Below are 22107 nucleotides of genomic sequence, written 5' to 3'. Positions count from 1 at the left end.
GATAAGATTTTCTTTGCCTGGTAAATGCACTACTGTCAAGTTATATGGCTGCAAAATTAAACTCCAACGGAACACTCTCTGACTGGACGTTTTGAACTTGGCTAGAAATGTCAATGGGTTGTGGTCAGTGAGAACCACCAGATCACCTCCAGCACTACAGACATACACCTCAAAGTGTTGAACTGCCAGAACTAGAGCCAGGGCCTCCTTCTCAATGGTAGAATAACGTTTCTGATGGCGATTCAATTTTTTAGAGAAGTAGGCAACCGGCCTATCTATCCCTGACACATCGGTCTGTAGTAACACTGCACCCACTCCAACATCACAAGCATCCACTGCCAGCTTGAATGGGACAGAGAAGTCCGGAGCCACCAATACTGGTTCACTAGCTAGGATAGCTTTAACCATTTCCAGTGCTTTTTGACAGTCTGCCGACCAGCTAAACCTCACTCCCTTCTTCAGCAAGTTTGTTAGTGGTGTTGTCACCGCTGCGAAGTTGGGGACAAACCGCCTATAAAATCCACACATGCCCAAAAGGCGCATTAGCTGACGTTTCGTTTTTGGAACAGGCATGTCTAAAATGGCCTGCACCTTGGCAGTCCTTGGCCTCAATGAACCTTGACCAACCTGGTGCCCCAAGTATGTGACCTGCCCCTTTCCAATCTCACACTTGGGCAAGTTGACTACCAACCCTGCTTGCTCAAGCCGTTCAAACAACTGTCTCATGTGTTGCACGTGATCAGACCATGAAGAGCTATAGCAAACCACATCATCTAAATAGGTTACAGTGTTCTGTAATCCGGAGGTTACCAGATTCATTAACCTCTGAAAGGTTGCTGGCGCGTTCTTCATGCCAAACGGGAGAGCTCGACAGCGATACAAACATTCCTGCGTCACAAAGGCAGATACATCTTTTGCCCTTTCTGTCAACGGCACTTGCCAGTAGCCTTTTAACAAGTCAAACTTTGAGACATACTGTGCCTTGCCGATCTTATCAATGCAGTCTTCTAACCTGGGTATGGGATACGCGTCAGTTTTAGTAACATTATTAACCTTTCGGTAATCAATGCAAGGTCGTACGCTTAAATCGGGTTTGGGAACAGGGACTAAGGGAGAACTCCATTCACTTGAGCCCTGTTCAATGACACCAATTTCTTCCATATAAAGCAACTCTGACTTCACCTGAGCCCATTTTTGTGGGTTAATGCGGTACGGATGTTGCTTAATGGGAGTTGCCTCACCAGTGTCTACATCATGGGTTATTAACTTCGTCAAGCCAGGGGTATCTTTAAACAAAGAACTATACTGGTCCACTAGATGTACTACATCCTCTCTCTGCTCTGTAGTGAGGTAACTGAGTGACTCTCTGAGATTGGCCAGGGCGCTGGAATTCTTCAGCCTAGCTGTAACAGGCTCCACTGACCCAACATCATCATCCTCACTTGTCTCCTCTTCCACAGCAACTTGAGAGGTTATACACACGGTGGACGAAGTGTCACGGGTATAATAAGGTTTCAAGAGATTGATGTGACATACTCGTGATTTGTGCCTCCGGTCGGGGGTCTCAACAACATAATTGCAAGCACCCACTTTCTTAATAACCTTATACGGACCATAGAATTTCACCCCTAGCTTATCTCCACCCATGGGCAACAAAACCAGAACCTGGTCCCCTGCCTTGAAGGTACGTTTCACTGCCTTCTTGTCATACTGAGCCTTCATCTTTCCCTTAGCTGCTTCCAAGTTACTCCTGGCCAAGTCACAAGCTGTATGCAGCCGGTCCTTGAAGGATGCTACATACTGCAAAACTCCACTGGGAGTGTCTGTCTGCCCGGCAGACTGCAACAGTTGTTCTTTCACCATCCTCAGCGGTCCTCTCACTTGATGTCCATAAACCAACTCGAAAGGGCTAAAACCTGTAGCCTCATTCACAGAGTCTCTAATAGCAAACAATAGAAATGGCATAGCTACATCCCAGTCATTTGAGTAACCAACACAATAGGTTTTAATCATAGACTTTAAAGTCTGGTGGTACCTCTCGATTGCACCTTGGGACTGAGGATGATAGGCAGATGACATAATTTGTTTAATTCCCAGCTCATGCATCACTTCCTGAAATGCACCAGAAGTGAAGTTGGACCCACGATCATGTTGGACTTCTAGTGGTAAACCTACCCTAGAAAAGAAATGGAGCAAAGCCTCCACTATGACCCTGGTTTTAATTGACTTCAATGGCACAGCCTCTGGAAACCTCGTAGAAACATCCATAATAGTCAGGAGGTACTCATTCCCTTTCTTAGTTTTTGGCAAAGGGCCAACACAATCAATCATTACCCTTGAAAAGGGTTCCTCCATGACCGGTAGAGGGCAGAGGGGAGCAGCTGGAATGGTCTGGTTGGGCTTGCCTACAACCTGACAAGCATGACAACTACGACAGTACGACACCACGTCCTTATGCATTTTGGGCCAGTAGAAATGTCTGCTGATTTTCTCCTGAGTTTTCCGGATGCCTAAATGACCAGCCATGGATACTTCATGGGCTAAACGCAGGACTTCCTCCCTAAAACTCTCAGGCAGCACAACTTGAGTCCTAACGGTCCATGTCTCCTCAGCAGGACGATCACGAGGCCGCCATTTCCTCAACAGGACTCCATCTTGGATAAAGAAGCCTTCAGCTACCTCTTTCATGTCCTCAGCACTAGTAGCTGTCTGTCTCAATGGAGCTACAGAAGGATCCTTTTCCTGCTCTAATATGAGGGCTTCCCGAGTGAACTGAGAGCAAGGTGACACTTCAGCTAGCCTAGCGAAAAAGGTATCAGCCAACCCTCCAGACAGTTCATCCTGCTCGCTGGAATTTCCTTTTTCAGCAGCCAGAGCCTGAGCACGTGTCACCACACAAGCTGTAAACACCTCGGGGTGTTCTCTTTCCAAAGCCATGGTCTCTGGGACTTCACAAGGTTTCTCACACACAACTGGTGTCACGCAAACCTGAGTACCGGCCAAATCGTTTCCCAACACCAAGGCAACCCCTTCAACTGGCAAGGAAGGTACAACGCCGACCACTACCGGCCCATTTACAATGTTAGACTCCAGAAATATCCGGTGCAAAGGAGCACTAATAAAACCACCTCCCACACCCTTCACTGGGGTAGAAGCTTTTAAATAGGTGGCGGGCGAGAGATCTATAATACCCTGAACCAATAAGGACTGTGTGGCCCCTGTGTCCCTCAGGATGGATATAGGGACCATTTCCCTATCAGGTGCCCCAGAAACAGCCCCCCTTGACACAAAACCTTCAAACCCCTTTGCTACTGGGCAGGATGGCAGGTTCACGCTGTCCACTTCACAAAGACCAATCTGTGGGTGGGCATTTATCAACCCCACAACTTTCTCGTCCCCATTTCTTCTCCTGAGACCAGGACAACTGGACTTTATATGGCCAGGCTTTTTGCAATAATGACAGATGACATCACTTCTAGGAATGAAAGGCTTCTCATACCTTTTCCCTGGTCCTTGAGACCGTAGGGAGGGAAGAGTAGGCTTAACCACGCTAGCCTCTGTAGGCCTGTCAGTGGTAGCCTGCCTCCTATCCTGTCTGCCAACCTTGCTTTTCCAAGGCGCCTCTCTGTGCGTTAACTCGTAAGAATCTGCTGCCATAGCAGCTCCTCTCAGCTCTGTAACGCCTCTCTCATTTAGATGTATTTCCATGTGCCGGGGTAAACTGGTTTTAAACTGCTCCACTAGTATAAGTTGTCGCAACTCTTGAAAGGTATGTGTGTTGGTACTTGCTAACCACCTGTCAAACACAACTTCCTGTTGCCTAGCCAAATCAAGGAAAGTCTCACCTTGTTTCCGCTGCAGAGACCTGAACTTCTGTCGGTAGGCTTCTGGCACCACCTCATAGGCTGCCAAAACCACCTTCCTCACAGCATCATAGTCTCGGCTGTCAGATGCATCTAAGGCTGCATAAGCTTCTTGAGCTTTACCCTCAAGCACACTCTGGATAAGCAGCGTCCACCTATTCTCAGGCCACTCTAGCTCTTTGGCTACTTTCTCAAAAGCTTCGAAGAAAGAGGCCACATCATCACCGTTAAATTTTGGCATGAGTCTTAAACAGCTGGAAACATCAAAACGAGCCTCGTGCTTGCGTTGTAGGACACTATGGTTAGCTTTAAGCTTCTCTTGCTCCAATGCCAACCTTGCCAACTCAAGTTTCTGCTCTTGCTCTCTTGCTGCCATTTTTGCCAACTCAAGTTGAAACATCCGCTCCCCTTCTCTCGCTCTTTCTCTCTCTCTCTCCTCCCTCTCTCTCTCCTGTACCGGATCATGCAGGTGTAACGCTGAAATGAGGGTCTCCACAATTTCTGGCTTTCTAGCCTCTGGATTTATCTCGACCTCACAATATTGAGCTACCGCAAGCAAATCTTCTTTTCTAAGCTTACGCAACTCATTTCGCCCAAAATCGCTCCCACAAAACTCTTCTACTCTGAAAGTAGCCATAGTCACCGTTAGTGAGCGCTCACCGGTGGGGGTAACCAAAGGAGACAAGGGCCTCGCAAAAATTACCTCTAAGGTAACTTATCAGATGGCCATAAACTAAACGTATAACCTGCTAACAGGAGGTAGCTCATAGGTCACTCTATTCTCAGAGATCGATGCAAACATAAGTCACATAGCACTCATGACAGTGCAACTTACACACGGACCGCAAACCAATGCACCCGTAAGTCGCACACAGCACTTATGACAATACAACTTACACACGGACCACAAACCAATGCACCCGCACGCCGCGCACAGCAGCAAAACACCAGCCGTCAACCAACCCGCTAAGCCACACTGTTATCGTCAACTTACAGACCTATCCTCGTTTTTAACCTCGACACACCCGATAAATTTTCCTTAACCTTTCGTCTAGCTAGCTGAGTTTTACATACATACACAACCATCTGTTTAAAACGAGAGTCTGGCACCGAGCAGCTGTTCTGCCCGTAGCTGTATGTCCATGGCCTACTTCTAAACCTAGCAACATACAACTTTTACCGAGCTGAATCCAACTCACTTGTGCCTCTTCCCGCAAACAGAATGCTTGGATGTAACTCACTAACTGAACTCTAATCGCTTCGAATCCATATCCCGGACGAGTCTCCCAAATTATGTTACGGACTAGTCAAGTCTAGGGGATTCAGTATCAATGAACCAATACTAGTCCTAACCTGGAGGGTGTAGAAAAGGAGAAAACTAGGAAGAAATCAGAGAAAGACGGACTGGTTTCCAGGGTTAGAGATAGACAGGCTGGAGGTGGGTTACCTTATCGGGTTGCCACGCCGACTAGCAGTGCAAGTCCCTCCGACTCGGCCTCGCCAGCTCTGGCGTTGCTCTCGTGAGCCGCGAGCTCCTTCTGGCGGTTCAGTTCAGGTTTTGGTGGTTGGGGGATGGGTCCCCGAAGACCGAAACTGGTTTTACCAAAGGGTCCGGGTGCAGGAAAGGTGTGCGGCTGTAATGTCTCGAACGCTTCTAGAAAGGACGTCTCTCTGGGCTTTAACTCACTCGTATCACTTTCAAAGGTTCGCGCTTTCCCAGCTGAGCTGTCTCACGTTACTCCAGTGGTTGCGCACGCACCTCACCGTGGCGTCCTTTTATCAGCCCGCAGCTTAACCACACCCCCTTGTTATCTTCTCAATGAAAACCAGTCCAGTTTAAGAAAAGGAAAGGAAGAAAGAGGAACTATAAACCCCGCCCCCTTTACTCCTAACAACAAAAAGTCGGAAATACTCAAATTTATTCATGCAATCATACTGATCACATGAGAAAAAGATGGATTCACATTTCTATGGAAAATGAGAGAGTTGCCAGCAGTGATTTATAGTGCAGACAAACATGTTTATATATGTGTTATATGTGAATATATATATACTACACTGCGTGTACTTGGGTGTAATTATTAGGCAAATTGTATTCCTCAGGATTGATTTGTATTGTTGAATAAATACGATGCTCTCAGACAATCCAAAATGTTATTGAACCTCAAACCTGAATGTTTAACAAAGGAGTTTTATCTTTCTCAGAGGAATATATAACTGTGCACAATTATTAGGCAACTATTAGTGTGCAAAATTATTAGGCAACTCCATTACAAAAAGATTTTTCCCAACTTACTTGTTTATTCTCAATTCTTGGAGTAAGTGTAACAAATGAGTAACACAAAATGACAATTAAATAACATTTTTGGCCTTTCAAGAATATTCAGTGACCAATATACCCATCCTTCTTTTCAATAATTACCATGAGCCTTCCGTCCAATGAATCTGTCTGGTTATTGATCTGTTCATGATCAACTTTAGCTGAAGCAGCAACCATAGTCTCCCAAATGCTGTTCAAAGAGATGTACTGTCTCCCCTCACTGTAAATCACACACATTCTCAATAGGATTTAAGTCAGGTGAGGAAGGGGGCCAGGTCATTATTCCATCAACTTGGAGGCCTTTGCTAGCTAGCCAAGCAGTGGAGTATTTGGATTCATGTGATGGAGCCCTGTCTTGCATAAAGATCATGGCCTTCTTGAATGCTGAGGACTTCTACCTGCACCACTGCTTGAGGAAAGTATCTTCAAGAAACTGTCTGTAGGTTTGGGAGTTGATTTTCAGTCCATCTTCACTAGCTCATCCTTAATGATAGCAGCCCATACCACTGCCCCTCCTCCACCTTGCTGGCACCTGACTCAAAGTGGTGTCCTGTGTCTATTAGTGATCCAGCCCCAGTCCCATCCATCAGGTCCATCAAGAGTCACTCTCATTTCATCTGTCCATAAAACCTTTGAAAAATTTGCCTTCAGGTTTTTCTTAGCCCACCTTGACGCTTCAAGTTGTGAATCTTATTCAGTGGTGATCATGTTTCAGCCTTCTTTACCTCAGCCATGTCTCTGAGCACTTGACACCTTGTACTTCTGGACACTCCAGATAGGTTGCAGCTCTGGAATATAGTGGCACTAGAGGATAATGGGTTCCTGGTAGCTTCATGTTTAATTCTTCTCAAGTCTTTTGCAGTTAATTTGAGTCTTTTCTTCTCCATGCATTTTTTTTGCAACCCTGTTGACTATTCACAACAAAACGCTTGATTGTCCAGTGATCATGCCTCAATAGTTTAGCTATTTCAAGAGTGTTGCATCCATCTGAAAGGCATTTTACAATTTTTGACTTTTCAGTGTCAGTTAAATCTCTTTTTTACCTGAGGTAATGAAGCTGCCTAATAACTATGCACACCTTAATATAAGGTGTTAATCACTTTAGGCCAGACCCTCCCTCATTACACAAACACATATCACCTGAAAATGATTAAATCCAATAAGCATTCAAGTTTATATGGTTTGGAGCTAGAAAATGTGCATATAAATAATGATAAGGTTGTGCATGCAGTGTACACAGATATTTGATACACTCAGGTCTAGTAATCATGCACTGTTTGTGTCTGTGTGTGTGTGTGAGAGACTTACTGGTACAGGAGTGCCTCTCTCAGAAGGGGGGATCATGTCAGCGGTCAGGGCCTGTGGGGGGTCAATGCCCTTGCTGACTTTCTGCTGGATGAGATGCATGGCAAGGGCGAACTGCTCCCGTGTCAGCTTACCTATCTGCCTGGTGTCTGCCAGAGCCCTGCAGAGAGGAGCAGACAGTTAACAGAGACACACTGGGTTAACTCAGTTACACTGAGCAGACTGTGTATCTCTATGTTTCATAAAAATCTGGTCTGGCTGACATTTGAAGGGGCCAGAACCAACACTGGTTTGCATATGTTTCCCCATGTTTTTCCCAAAATGTTTCCCTTAAGCACTTGCTAAGCTGATAGTTGTACATAGAAGTAGTAAGATTTGTTATAAATATGTTAAATCTGACCTTTGATCTGTAAGACAAATAAAATCAGATTTAGCATGCAAGATCAATTCTATAACAAAAACTACCTGTCAAGCTTTTTGGAGCACTTTTCTGACAGTGGAAGATCTAATTTTACCACTTTCTAATAAGGCACCCTTTATAAGGATTTATGATTCATTGATGTCTTTAGTAATTGCTAGTAATTGTTATTTACTATTGTTTTATAAAATCAGGTATAAGCCATTAATAAGAGCAACTTTTGGATGGCGAGATTACAAAAAATACCCTTGACTGAGTGGACCATAAGACCATTGACCTTCCAGAAAAGGACTGCAGAGGATCAACTTTATTAATAGATTATCAACATTTATAACAGCATTATCACCAAAAAACACAAAGGTAGTTTTCTCAACCTGGCAACCACAAATGTGTTCTTATTATTGGTTGATAACTGATCTACATAGCATCAGTAATTATTTATTACACATTAATAAAGCCATAATTACAACTTATAAACCTTTTATAAGTTGTGCCTTATTAGAAAGTCTAACAAAGAAATAAAACACAGCAGATATTAACTGTCAAGTCCCTACCATATATGGGCAAGGATGTTCTGAGAAAGTCCAGACTGCATGAAGATATCCTTTACTTCCTGTCCGCTGACAAAGCCATCCAGATCAGCATCTGTCTTCAGGAAGATGTCGTCATAGCGACCACGGTCTGACACGGGGACCACCCAGTTCATTGAATGCTGAGAGAGTGACATAAAGATAGAGAACTAGAATAACCACCTCCTAGTTGTATCGAGTGAAGTTTACATCCATGTCTGTCCAGACTCATAATACTTGTCATGGAGACTTTTAAGGATTTTATTTAAAGGTATTAAGTGTATTTTCTTTGTATGTGTTCACATGCTTGGCCAATAAAGCTGATTCTGATAGAACACAAAGTTGTAGCCATGACAGTAGACGATGCTTCAGATATTGATGTTGCTGCAAAGAAGCTAAAACGTGGATGCTTTAACCCGGCAGCACAGAAGATCTAAACAATCACCACACTTTCAGGTTGCCGTTTTCTATGCTTTGAATTAGAAGCAGTCTAGCAAAACTGATTGATGCTAGTATTCCACAGAAGACGGACTCATAAAGATATTTACTCCAGCATGAGTCAGCAGGGTCTTTTCATATCATTTCCAAGATGACATATTGTGCTGTTGCATGTCATTCCCCATATCTCTATCCCCTTGTTTCCTGTCATCTCTCAACTGCTGCTGTATAGTGAAAGCATAAAAATGTCCAGACTTGAGTGTGTGTACATCAGTGTGGTGAATATAGTGTATATTACCTGTCCAGACTTGAGTGTGTGTTTGGGAGACAGGCTGCCGGTGCTGTTGAGTGAGTTCATGCTGCCGTGGGAGGGTGTGGAGCGCAATGAGTCTTTGGGTGGTGGAGGGCTTGCAGGCAGTCCAGGCACAGAGCCGACCACTGAGCCCAGACTCTTCTTCCTCTTAGATGGAGGGATGAGGGCAGAGGGCAGGAGAGCAGGAACTGGCTCCTTCTCCAGGGCCCGGTACACAAGATGCATGGCCTGGGAGAGCACATCCTGCTATTAATACATACTAACTGGCAGCTTAGGGGTTTTTTTTGTTTGTTTTCTAAATACAGTAATACTGGGGCGGCTGTGGCTCAGGAGGTAGAGCGGGTTGTCCACTTATCAGAAGATCAACGGTTCGATCCCGAGTTCCTCCAGTCCACATGTTGAAATATCCTTGGGCAAAATACTGAACCCTAATACTGAACTTGGAGCTTCCCCTAACGTGTACTTCTAAGAACCCGTAGGGTCTAGTTTCTGCCATGTGTTTCTTTTCAAAGCAGAACAGGTGGCTACAGCGCAATAATTTCAGAGGATTTTTTTCTTCAAAATAAAATAAAATAAAATATAGTGATTCAGCATTTGGTTGTGCTGTCCAACAATTTAGTGGAAAAAATACTTCACTGCTAGAAATGTTACATGACTTTGAAAATACAACACTACCGGAACATTACTGAGAATTGTAATGAAGTAACATACTCCCAAACACTGCACACAATCTACAGTTTACACAGACAAATAACAAGGCAGCAAAACACATTAGATCTGAATCAGAATATCTCTTGTATAATAAAACAAACTTCCTGTCTAAACATATGATAATACATATCCTGTATTATATACACCACAGCATTTGCTCTGTTGCAAACCAGATGTTGCATTCCTTCCCCTTGAGAGTACCTGAAAATTGGATTTAGTATCACTCACTGAGCAGTGCCGAAATTTAGGTCCAGGAACTCGCCCCCAGAGCAGGAGGAGGCAGCTACACCTTAAAGGATGAGGCTGGCGATGTTCTTTATTTTTCTTATTGTCAACAAATTTCCTGTGCAGAGCGAAGTTCCTCTGTGCTGTAGACTACCATCGTTGCCCAAAAACTATTAAAAACCTGTCAATGAGCCACACCGCTGCACTGGGTGACATGTTCTTTAGCCCCGAAGAGTGTGGGCATGTTAATTTGTTTAGAAACCGCTCAAAAGACTAAGAACAGCAGTCACGTTTTCAGTCTCAGGAGTAGCTCCATAAATACATCTATGGGAACGTTTACAGAGCTTCACTAGCTTATGCTACATATCACAACCTCTTGACTTTGTACTAAAATTATTTAGTCATGGCAGCAGTGGTGTCATAAAATCTCCACTCCACAGATTCTCCACTTCCAAGGTGAACCTATTGTTGTCCATAATGACAAATATCCCCTGACCAGTTGACTTCTGGCCTGGTGCCACCTGTTATAACGTAATGTTGATGTAGTCGGGAGTCTGCACAGGGTGTTTTACTTTGAAAAATGACCACATGGTCTGTGCAGCTTGACGTGGCTTCCATCAAAAATAGACTAGGCACGTATGTTTAGCAGAGCAGAGTGGCCTGGTGGGATCACAAGCATTGACTAGAGTGACCACAACCAGCTCCGGCAGCCACATCAGAGCCTGGTGGAATCAAGCCTTAACGAGCTCACACTCGTTGTAATGAAGAAACATGTCACCCAGTGCAGCAGTGTGGCTAATTGTTGTGTTTTTAAAAGGTCTACAGAACACACACAATACTTGTTACTAAGATCAATTTAGTGTTGGTTTGGCTCTGCACATGACATTTGTTGACAATAACAAAAATATAGAAAATCGCCAGTCCTATACTTTAAGTTATGGGTTGTTAACTTCCTGTAGTGGAAAAGGCCTATTATATTATAAGACTTTCTTGCTAAGTACAGTAATTATCCAGTAGTTGATCAATGTGTATGATCCAGTATTAGGATGGATTGATGTCCATTTACTGGTTTAAGTGCAGCTTTGCTAGATATTTTACAACAGCTTCAAGTGTGGCATGATCTACTAGAATCAAGAAGTGAGACGACATGCATCCATTCTGGTAATGGGCTACCTGTAACTTAATATAGGAGTTAACACTGTAGGTCAGGCTAAAGTGAATTTAATGAGCAAAACTACATACAGTAACAATGAAGAAGATGGCACTCACCACTGCAAACTCATCTCTGTCCAGATGGCCATCTTTATCTATGTCACTTAGGTCCCAAACCTACCAGCAGGAAAAAATAGAATGTTGCTATAAAGACTACACAGTGTACTCACAAGTAGTTAGTGAAAGCATTCATCATACTGTGTATGATAAGTTAAGGAGTATCTAAATGATTAAAGGTTTCATTTCAGTTGTAAGTTGGTATTAATGCTACTTCATATTAAAAGGAAGCAGAATGAACTATGCCATTACATATTTATTGCGAAACATGATATAATTATGTTGCAACTTAATTTGAATATTCTAATCTTCGACATGGAACCAGGAAACCCAGTTTAACAAAATAAAATAAAAGTCCATACCTTCCCAAGGACATCCAGAGGTAGCTTGGAGTTGATTAGGACTGGTTTGACCTTCTCTCCTGACAGCAGGCCATTGACTGGTGCCAAACTTTCAAAAATTCCATCAAATTTACTCTTCTCTTCAGGCTACAAATTAAATACACAAGAGTTATCTCAAAGGTTGATACGTAAAAGTTGGACTTGACTTAGTATGGCTCTGACTTAATGGAAGAACTCAAGCTTGCCTTTTAAACTGAAAGGTTTACTGGACTGCAATATTAAAACCTGACCAATACTGGATGTTTGAGGCAGATACCAATATTGATACTTGAAAGGTAAAAAGCTCTGAAATGGTGGCGCAACATCTTACAGTTTAAAAATGAACTTGTCAGTGCTATCTGGTGGACAAACTACATGATGTAAACACTGTTTCTAAACTATCTCAAAAATATCCTCTGTATTGACTAGTGGTTTAACAGTACATGTATTCATCCCAAACTGTCACGGTTTGGTGCATGCAGTCGTATGAAGAATACTCTCCGTGACCCGAACAATTACCGTCAAAATAGTTTAATAATCCACTTAGTCCGTCATGCGGAACAATAATTCAAGAATGCAAGTTCCACCCGGAACATTATGGCAGCACACCACTAACATGCTCATGGGTATGCTAGCCGGCTTAGCCAAGGTAGCCTAGTTACGCTGCTGTCAGAATGACAACCGAGAGACCCATAACACTGACCAAGTGCATCACTATTATTAAAATATGCTCCGTTATCTCCATAGTGAAATGATACCATGTCTCCGCATCCCCCTGTTTAAACTGTTTCATTAATAGTTTCCACTGCAGCACAACTAAACTGTTTCAGTAATAGTTTCTATTGCAGAACTACTAAACTGTGTCAGTAACAGTTATGGCCAATGAGCCATTGTTGGATGTTTACATTTTTCAAAACAAAAGACCAAAATGTTATTTTCTACCTTTCTTTTTTTTCCTGCTGTACTGAAATTGTACCAACCCCAAAACCAAAGTACATACAGAACAAACAACAAATTCTGTGTACCGTTACATCCCTAGTACTGACATTAACTGTTACTTACCAGGCAAAAGATATGCCAATACCAATATATAGGATAAGCTAGAGATAAGCTAAAATGATGTATCAGCCAGGGTCTATGCAATATGTCCCCCTTTGCATATGTTGTTATCAAACTCTGTAAATTGGGAATAAATACAGTATTCATACTCATATTTATATTCAGTATTTGTGAAAATCAGTGCACACACCCTGACAGCCCAGTGGAGTTCGCTGGAAGTAGAAGCTGTGCTGCTTAGAGACGGACTGCTGGTGTCCTTCTGAAATCACAGAAACAAATCAGAGATTTTCTTCTTGTACTGAGCTTGATACAAGAATTAATAACATAATAACCCATTAAAGATGCTGAAATTGTTTACATAATGAATGGTATATATTGAATATTATTTATTGTGTACTGCATAATGATTGTCTTTTCTTTTTTTCTCTTATGCACATTTTTTTTTCCTTTCCTTTCTTGTCGTCATCCTTAAAAAATCTGAAATCTAATCTTACTCTTATGACACTGAATGACAATGTTTTAAATTCTCCAACAAAAAGAATCATGTGTCTAGAATTTCTTCAAGAGACATATCTGTAAAGTTGATGTATCAGGATTTCAATGTAAATACTAAGAAGTGATTAAAATAAGTCTAAAGGTGTCCTGCTAGTGCTTAAGAAAAAACTTGTCAGAATTGGAGTGATGGGAGGTGATAAGGGAAGTAGATTCTGTTTTGCGTATATCTTATTGCATGATGTTGGATTATGTATATTCTGTGTCTATGCACCAAATTCTCATCTTTTGAAGATCTCAAGTCTGAAATGTTGGTTTCTACTGTTTTCTACCTTATTTGATATATATATATATATCTATATATATGTAGATTAGACTTTGATTAATATAGACAGATTTATTAATGGGGAAACACCTTTGCCACCAAATCAAGTCATACAGACAGTCGCAATAATTGCACTATTACACGAGTATGTGGTTGCTTTAGCATCATTATTGGCACAACAGTGATGTGATCAGGAACGAGTTGCTTGCGCTGAGTTCCGTAAGCATCATTGAAGTTCAAACAGAGGAAGTATGGATATATCATATCACTTAAAAATACATTAATGAATTCCTAAATAAAGACTTGAATTTCAAAATCTATTTGAAATGCAGTTTTAAAAAGAGAAATAACTGAATTTGTAAACTGAATTAAGAATACAGCTTTTAATCAGGCATTTAAAAGGGCATTTCCCTTTTCCATTTTCATTTCCTCACTGCTTTTCCTTTTCCTATTCTCTATTGCATTTGCTGAGTCATTTAGCCTCTCCATTTAGCCTTTCCGTGACACTTTTGGTCCCTGCGCTGTTAAAAAATGCAAATCAGTCTCCCCCGAAGCCCCCCCTCCTGTCAGCAGCTCCTGGTCTTCATAATAAAAGCTCTGTTGAGTCTCGTCAGTAAGGCTGTCACGTTATGTCGGTGGTTTGATTGTTTGTGGCGATACTCTGGTTTTATTCTAACAAATGTGTGCTGGCTATGTTGTATGTATGTAAATAACATATGTCTAATACATGATTAGCGCCAATCACAAACTTGTAATCTGAAACGGAGGAGTGGAGATGTTAGCTAACAGTAATTCATCTACATACATGTATAGGTCATGTACCAGTTTTTTCTGCCTCCTGCTTTTGAATGTGTTCATGTCTCTCCATCATCTGATGCCTGGGCTGCTTCTATGTGTTCCTCTTTCCTCCTTAAACTTTTTTCTTTAAATCTTTAATAGTCAGTTCTTTACTTTCTCTTTGTTTTTCCTTTCAACACTATTAATGTTACATCCTTCCTCACTTTCTGTCTCCTCTTTCTAATTCCTTCACTCACTCTGAAAATGTAATAAGTCTTACTTTTAAAAGTCTGACAGTGCATGAAATAGAACTTTGACTTGTATGGTGTTAACTATAGTAATTGTGGACAAACGACACACAATGGGAATGCATGTAAAGCAGTAGCACTAGATAAACTGAATGGTAAAAACAACATTAATGTCAATTTAAAAAACTTTGTTGTCTATTGTCTGACATTATTTAATGGCGCACATGTCAGTTAATGTCACATTTCATCCTCTGAACTCTGATTCATTCGTCTGTCTCATGGAAGCAGCTCCAGTCTGCCTGCTAGCTTCAGCACGGAGGGTTCGTTTGTTTTAGACACCCACGTAGCAGGAGCTGATGGTGGTTTGTTGGTCTGTGTTGACAGTAACAGTCGTCTCTGTGTCTCATATGAGGATACAATGTTCAAACAGAAAACAAAACGAGCGCTCCTAGAACTACAGAAACTGCAGTCGGAAGAAACTTTTTTTTTTTTAATGACTTTGTCCATTGGTACAAGTAAATTTCTCTTCCACTTGCCCTATAAAAAAATCCACTTATCCCAGACAAGCAGACGAGCCTTAATGTCAAGCCCTTCAATTTCACCTCCCCTGTCTGGGCCACACACGCACTTTCTATCTTTTTCTATTTCTTTCTATCTCTTTCTCTCTCTCACTTTTTTTCAGCAAGTCGGTTAAATGACATTTAAACATTGGTATCATTTCATTTATTTCCATTCCTGGTAGCAATGCCAGGTTACCAAAGCCAAGCAGCCTCTGACCCATGTCCAGTCCTGGTCGAGAGGAGGGTGGTGTCGGAGGCCCATACAGATAGACGCCCAACCCGGGTTTAACCCATGTCACTGAATCAGTGTGAATGAGGTGTTAGGGGAATCCACAAATCGTTTGCATCATATCAGAATAGAGAACTCAAAGCTAAATACTCATATCTGGAAATAAAAACTCCAGTCTTGAGTCTACAGTAAGATCATTTTACTGACACTAGACATAAAGAAGTGTTGGCTAGAAGAACAGATATTGTGCTCAAATTCAGAATACTGAAAACTAGACTAGACATGGTGAAATACATAAAGATGCTGCTATCCACCTAGTTTCTTCTCTTTTTATTTCTGAGATCATATTGTGAATGACACTACTCACTAGAACCATCACTTCCACTAATGCTAGCTGTTTATCCAATCATCTCTTTTGGCACAGCCTGTTTCATTTCTTTTCACAGTAAGGGTGCCTATGCCTACATATATTTACTGAATGTATAATTATCTTAATTATTTATGCTGTGTTTGATATAATAATAATGAATACACACAGTACATATATCTGTAATGTGTATATCCCGATTGAGCTATTCAGCACGTGATTCTTTCTGTGACATTCAGTGTGTATATCAGTGTGTTTGGTTTCCGCAACATATAAATGTCCATATTCTGAAAAAACTATATTTGTAGTTTGTTTTTATACAAAGATTAAGAGGATTTGAGCTTGAATGATGAAGTCATACTCACAAACTTGGGGGGAGGGACTGTGAGGTTGAGGCTGGACAGACTGACTTCCTGACCACTCTGAGCACAGGCCACCAGCCGCAGAGCTACATAAAAGCCCTGACCGAGAGAAACATCACTGTTATTTTCTGAGATACTTACATTGATGTAGCCCCCCCAAAAACTTACAATTCTTGTCATACATAATACATTATTATTATTACCATAGTGGTCTGAATATAAGACAATGTTTTATTCTGAAAATGAAGTGGGAGTCATCTTAAATTCGAGGACTAGACAATTATGAGTTCACAAGATAAGAAATGCTTTTTGAATGAGAGTGTACAGGTGTAACACCAGCTCCTACAAAGAGTTTGCAATATGGTTTCTTTGTAGCCTTAACTAGGGCCCTATGAAATCTATTTGAACTTTTTCCAGATTCTGATTCATATTTTCGCAAATTACCTTGTTTTCCGTTTGAATTTTTCTGAATTCTATGTTCTATGATTTAAGCATATTTTGTCATCAGAAAGAGTGCCTAATCATGTGGTGGGTGAATAAAATTTCAAAAATTCAGTAATAAAATATTCAAATTGTGTACTGACGTAAACCGACATAGCACTATTTTTAAATCAAAGAAAGTCAAATCAAAATCATAGGACCCTACTTAATGTTGCAAGGCTAGAAGAAAAATTTAAGATAATTAAGTTCATCAATCAAGTTAATGTTTTCTGTTTTCCACTGATTTTTACCAGAGCTGCAACATGCTAGCTAATTAGCTAATTCGGGGGCATATAACTAGATAAATATACATACATATATACATATATATATATATATATATATATACACACACATATTACTTGTCAATAAGTATTTTTATGCTGATGAGAGTAAAAAAGTGATTACATGCGCTGTGACTTTCACATATGTGAAGCATATCATCAGGTCTGTTTCCTACCTGTTTGTCCAGATAGCCTTTGCCATCAGGATCGGCCAAATCCCAGATCTGGAAAACAAGACACAAACAAAAAGCAAGCAGGAATTTTTTTTATTAACATTTGAATTTTTTGATGTATTTTAAGATGTTTTCCTAAACTAAAATGTGTTATACAAGTAGCGTAGCTCCTTTCAGGAATAGCTCAGTGCGTAACGAGTGTATGGTCTAGAGAGAGAGAGAGAGAGAGAGAGAGAGCGTGTGTGACGGTGAGGCTGCAAATACCGGAGCAGCCCACCTACCATCCAAGAGGAGGCTGAGCAGGAAGAAAGCAGGAGAGTTTCTGCCGATAACAAGCACTGAGAGCCGGGAGACATGACGGCAGCTGCTCACTAACAGTGTGTGTTTACAGCAGAGAGCAGGAGGGAGGACATACGTCTCACTCCATTAGTCTGTGCTACAACTGCTGGGTTAGGGTTAGGCATGAACTGGTCATATGCATGTATGAGATAGTAAAAAGTCCTTCTGCTGGCCTGTTTAATGGAGCTACTTACCTCTTATCTCTACTTATCTCACACTTGACAATGTAATTAAGCAAAAAGTTGTCGTTATTTGTTATTATGATTATTTGCACATTGCTGAAATCTTGCTCAACAAAGCAAATGAGTCTAGTAGGAAAGCAACAGGAAGAAAGAACAAAAATCCATCTAAATGTTTGTGACTCCTGAGTGATGTCTTTTCTCTGACTTCTCTGGGAAGTAGCCAGTTTAATTTTTTGACTGTTACTGGTATGTACAGTAATGTGTGTATCTTGTGATCTACAGCATCACACAAGCATAGGGGTAATGTGATACACACTTCTGATGACTGCAGAGGTAGGAATGGACATTTATGGAGGTAGTAAGAGAAGACTGGAACCCGATGTAAACAACGCAGGTTTCAAAACCTTTATAGAAAGGCTTTGCAAATACTTTATGAGGAAGGAACAAAAAAATTGTTTTTAAACACTGAGGGTGTGCCATCTCCAATTGTTCATGATTACACTGGTATCAATCTTAATGTGATAATAAATTGTCATACATATACTGTATTTACATCATGACTACGTACAGCAGAAACACACATGGTGAGAATGAAAAATACATTTTGCTGCCAGATCCACTGTGGAGGAGCCGCTTCAGTAGTGTGGAAGAGGTTTGATAACATTAACCTACATCTGATTATGACTAATCGGTCACACTTAACGTTCACTTTGCAGTAATTAATCAGAGCAGCGCGATGCAACATTGGGGGGAAAAAAGAAAAAAGTGGAGGCAAACAGTTGAGAGTTGCATCAAGTTTTGTCAGTTTAGTTAAATCCATGTTGGACTCTATAGATAAATCTAAATAAATATAGTTCAAACAGACATATTAAAGACCTATAAGACCTATAACGTCCACATCGTGATGCATCTAAGAATGGTTTTTTTTCTCTCACCCCTACTAAACAAAGAAACAGAAATTGGAGAAATGTGTGCTGAGTCTCCCCTGAGTTTCGCTCAGCTCTAGATGGGTGTTGCTAAATCTCTGATTGTAAACACATTTATATCATATTAGGGCTGAAACTAATGATTATTATCATGAATCTCTGGTGAAGGACTAGGCCTAATAGTTTGGTCTATAAATAAGTCACAAATTTCTGAAAACACTCATCACGCTTAAGCTCAAGGTGATCGAATCAAACTGCTTGTTTTGCCTGATAAACAACCCAAATATATTTAGTTTATTACAATATGACAATTAAAAGCAACAACATTTGAGAAGCAGGGACAAGAAAAACGACTTCAACAATCAATCAATGATCCAAGTAGTTGCTGACTGTTTTTTGTCTATTGACTAATCGATTCATCAAGTATTCATTTAAGCTCTACATCCTATCACAGCATCTATGTTCATATCAGACACCCCTGCATGCAAATAAGGTCTCTGCCTGGAATGCAAGAGTGAAATCTGTATAAATGGCACACAGCCCTACCAGGCATTAATGATGTGCAGATAAGTGGCACTCACTTGGGGGCATTTATGTGAATTTCAGTAGCCAGCTATTCTGCAGTAATGAGAATCACTGTTTCCCTACTTGGGGTTGGAGACTAGAGAAACCTCATTCACCTGCTCCATTTTCTCCTTGACAAAGCTGATCTCTTGTGCATGCATACACGTAACTAGGTTTCTAATGAGCTTTTTACATGTGAGCATGTGCCGTATTGCACAGAAAAGAAAAGATCATCGATTACATCTAGGAATACGTATCAAAAATAATTCCATTCAGAGTCCAACTAAAACTGAAACACAAAGTAACCTCTAGAAACCTAAATGAGTCAGTTTCCACAGTGGCACTTTTGACTATATTTAAAATTTAGTCACAATGCTGTAAAGAAAAGCTTCTCTCTCACTACAGACACTGTCCTCACCCTGCACCATTGGCCTTCCAACATACATACACACACACACACACACACACACACACACACATATATATATATATATATATATATATATATATATATATATATATATATATATATGAAGGCATATACTATTAGCTTACACATAAACTTAGTACACCACAGTTCCAAAGTAAATTCAGGGTAGACGATGTTATCTGATTACTGACTGGTGGCTGCATGTATATATCCTGTCACGGGATATATACATGTTACTGGTCTGCATGTAAACATACTGACTGACTGTAGTACTTTAAACACTTATTAGCATTGCTAGTTTTCTAGTTCTTGATGGGCTTCAATAACAGCAGACACAGAAGATGACCTTTAGTCCACTGGCAGTCCAAAACTCTAATAATAAGAACAAAGTAGGGCTGCAACTAACAGCTATCTGCTGATTATTTCCTTGATCAATAAATGAATCATTTTGTCTATAAAATGTCAAAATATGGTGAAAAGGCCTGTTATAATCTCCCAGAGTCACAGTTAGTTCTTTAAATGTCTTATTTTTTTTCCAAACAGCAGTCCACAACCCTTAGACATTGAGTTTACTATCATGTATGCCAAAGAAAAGCATGAAATCATCACATTCAAGAAGAAAAAACAGAAAATCTCATTTCTGACATATTTGCTTATAAATGACTGAAACTATTATCTGACTGTCAAAACAGTTGCTGATTAAGTTTCTGTCAAGCGACTAATCAATTAATCACTGATCTCTGATCATTGCAGCTCTACAGCACAGATCAACAAGTTGCAAGCGCTGTATGAATCAAAACCCCAAAGCTCTGTGTGTAACAACATTTAAACCATCAGCCACTCTTTATCAATACCTACCTTTCCCAATGTAATGTCAGGGAGTCCAGACTTTTTTAAGAACAAGGCAGCTTCTGTCGGTCCTACTCTCCCTGTGTTCCCAGGATCCACCTTAGAACAGGCACACACATATCACAATCTCAGTGCTTTATCTTTTGTTTTACAATTTCATACTGAACTCCTACGTATGTAAAACATATTTTATATAAGTGGGGTTATCGTTGAGAGACACTGTACTATAGTTCATCATCTTACCTGTCTGTAAAAGTTCTCAAATACAGGGTTCCCACTTGACAACTGTGGTAGAGACAGAATGTTATTACATTAGGAAACAACCTCTTTCAGCTACAAGCACTGATATCATGTCAACAACGTAAACAGTGTAAAATGTAAAAATCCCATCCTAACTGAACCAGCTGAAATAACCCATGAAACTAAATAACCCAATAACTGTACTGGATCAAATATCGATAGGTAGTCCTAGATTGGAGCTCTTATAAACGCTCATTTAATTTCAGTTTGACTGAGAAAGCGCCCTAGCCCTGCTGCTCACTATCAATAACAAAGATATCACTAAACAACTGAATAACCATGATATAAAGTGACTTCTAGGCTACTGTGTGCTCATCAGACTTATCATTAACTGAGCCACAGTGCCAACTCACATCAGTATCACTCATCAAACCTTAGCTAGGGTTAGCTGGTGTTAGCCTTCCAAACAGCCTACCTTCCACTATCACAGGCGTTTATCCCCATCAACACTGAACACTGCACAGCCTAGAATCAAGGCTATGCTAGCTAAGGTTTGCTAGCTTAAGGACTGGACGTTATCATCATTGTCAGTGCTTAGATACATGCGAAGGTCAGCCTGTACCTAACTTTCTGCACAGTGTCCATGGTGCGTATTATTTTTACATTTATAATTAATAAGTTAATTGAATGTTATGTCGTAAGCAAATAGCTACACAGCTAGCCAGCGCCAGCTGAGGCTAACAAGCCCGCTACCTAACGGTACTGCACCAGGCCTTATTCCAGCTCACTGCCTCATTTCTAGCTGCATTTCAGCGCGAGCTCATATCTTGTTCAAAGTAAAATCAAAAAACAATGTCATGAATGAGACATGGTGTGTCATCCTGTGAATTATCTTAGCTTAAAGTTGAAGTATATACTCGTAAATAGCTGCATCTTTACCTGGGTGAGGGATGTGAGAGCTGCCATCGTCCCTGTTGCTGCGGGAACGCACCCAGCCACCCAACCTCCCTCTCCGAGGCAACACTCCCCCTAGCGGACAGACGTGGACCCCACACTCCAGGAACAGATCGCAGGCGAAACTGCATTAACGGTTTTCCTTTTTTTTTTGTTGTATACTTTACCTGGAAATGAATGAATTTCTCTGACACAATGCAAACCTTTGAATATATTTACGGCACGTCTTTTAATTCGGCATAATTATTTTACAAGCTTACGGTTACAGCTATAATTGGCTCCCTTTCCTTCATCGTGTCACACAACACAACTAATGCCACATAATATTCTGAAAAAGCTAATCTAATGTTACGTAGGTGCTGGGACGCGGGAGGTGCATATCAATTTCCCTTGCATAAATTTCAGAATTTTAACATTAACATTGACATTAAAGTGAAACGTTCAACTGTAGAATGA

The 22107-nt window shown here is 40.8% G+C and overlaps 1 protein-coding gene across 12 annotated transcripts in view; it reads right to left on the bottom strand.

The window, feature by feature from the left end:
- Positions 1 to 21882, bottom strand: part of LOC122989260 (epidermal growth factor receptor substrate 15-like 1) — a 61193-nt gene extending 39311 nt beyond the window's left edge. For 2 of the 12 annotated variants that reach the window (XM_044362021.1, XM_044362029.1), the window contains exons 1-11: positions 21637 to 21875; positions 20701 to 20742; positions 20467 to 20556; positions 17171 to 17218; positions 16234 to 16329; positions 13061 to 13129; positions 11794 to 11919; positions 11432 to 11491; positions 9212 to 9454; positions 8461 to 8618; positions 7492 to 7648 (exon numbers count right to left, since the gene is read on the bottom strand). In XM_044362021.1, the coding sequence (XP_044217956.1) occupies positions 7492 to 7648; positions 8461 to 8618; positions 9212 to 9454; positions 11432 to 11491; positions 11794 to 11919; positions 13061 to 13129; positions 16234 to 16329; positions 17171 to 17218; positions 20467 to 20556; positions 20701 to 20742; positions 21637 to 21663 (1116 nt within the window). In that variant the 5' untranslated portion in view covers positions 21664 to 21875. Of the gene's footprint in view, positions 1 to 7491; positions 7649 to 8460; positions 8622 to 9161; positions 9169 to 9211; positions 9455 to 11431; positions 11492 to 11793; positions 11920 to 13060; positions 13130 to 16233; positions 16330 to 17170; positions 17219 to 20466; positions 20557 to 20700; positions 20743 to 21636 lie in introns of all 12 variants that reach the window. The other 10 variants (XM_044362018.1, XM_044362019.1, XM_044362017.1 and 7 more) reach the window with 10 other exon arrangements.
- Positions 21883 to 22107: the final 225 nt, after the last annotated feature.

The sequence above is a fragment of the Thunnus albacares genome, chromosome 9, assembly GCF_914725855.1.
Source record: "Thunnus albacares chromosome 9, fThuAlb1.1, whole genome shotgun sequence".
Taxonomy (NCBI): Eukaryota; Metazoa; Chordata; class Actinopteri; order Scombriformes; family Scombridae; genus Thunnus; species Thunnus albacares.
Note: the sequence above shows the minus strand (reverse complement) of the source record. Positions and strands in the feature narration are given on the sequence as shown.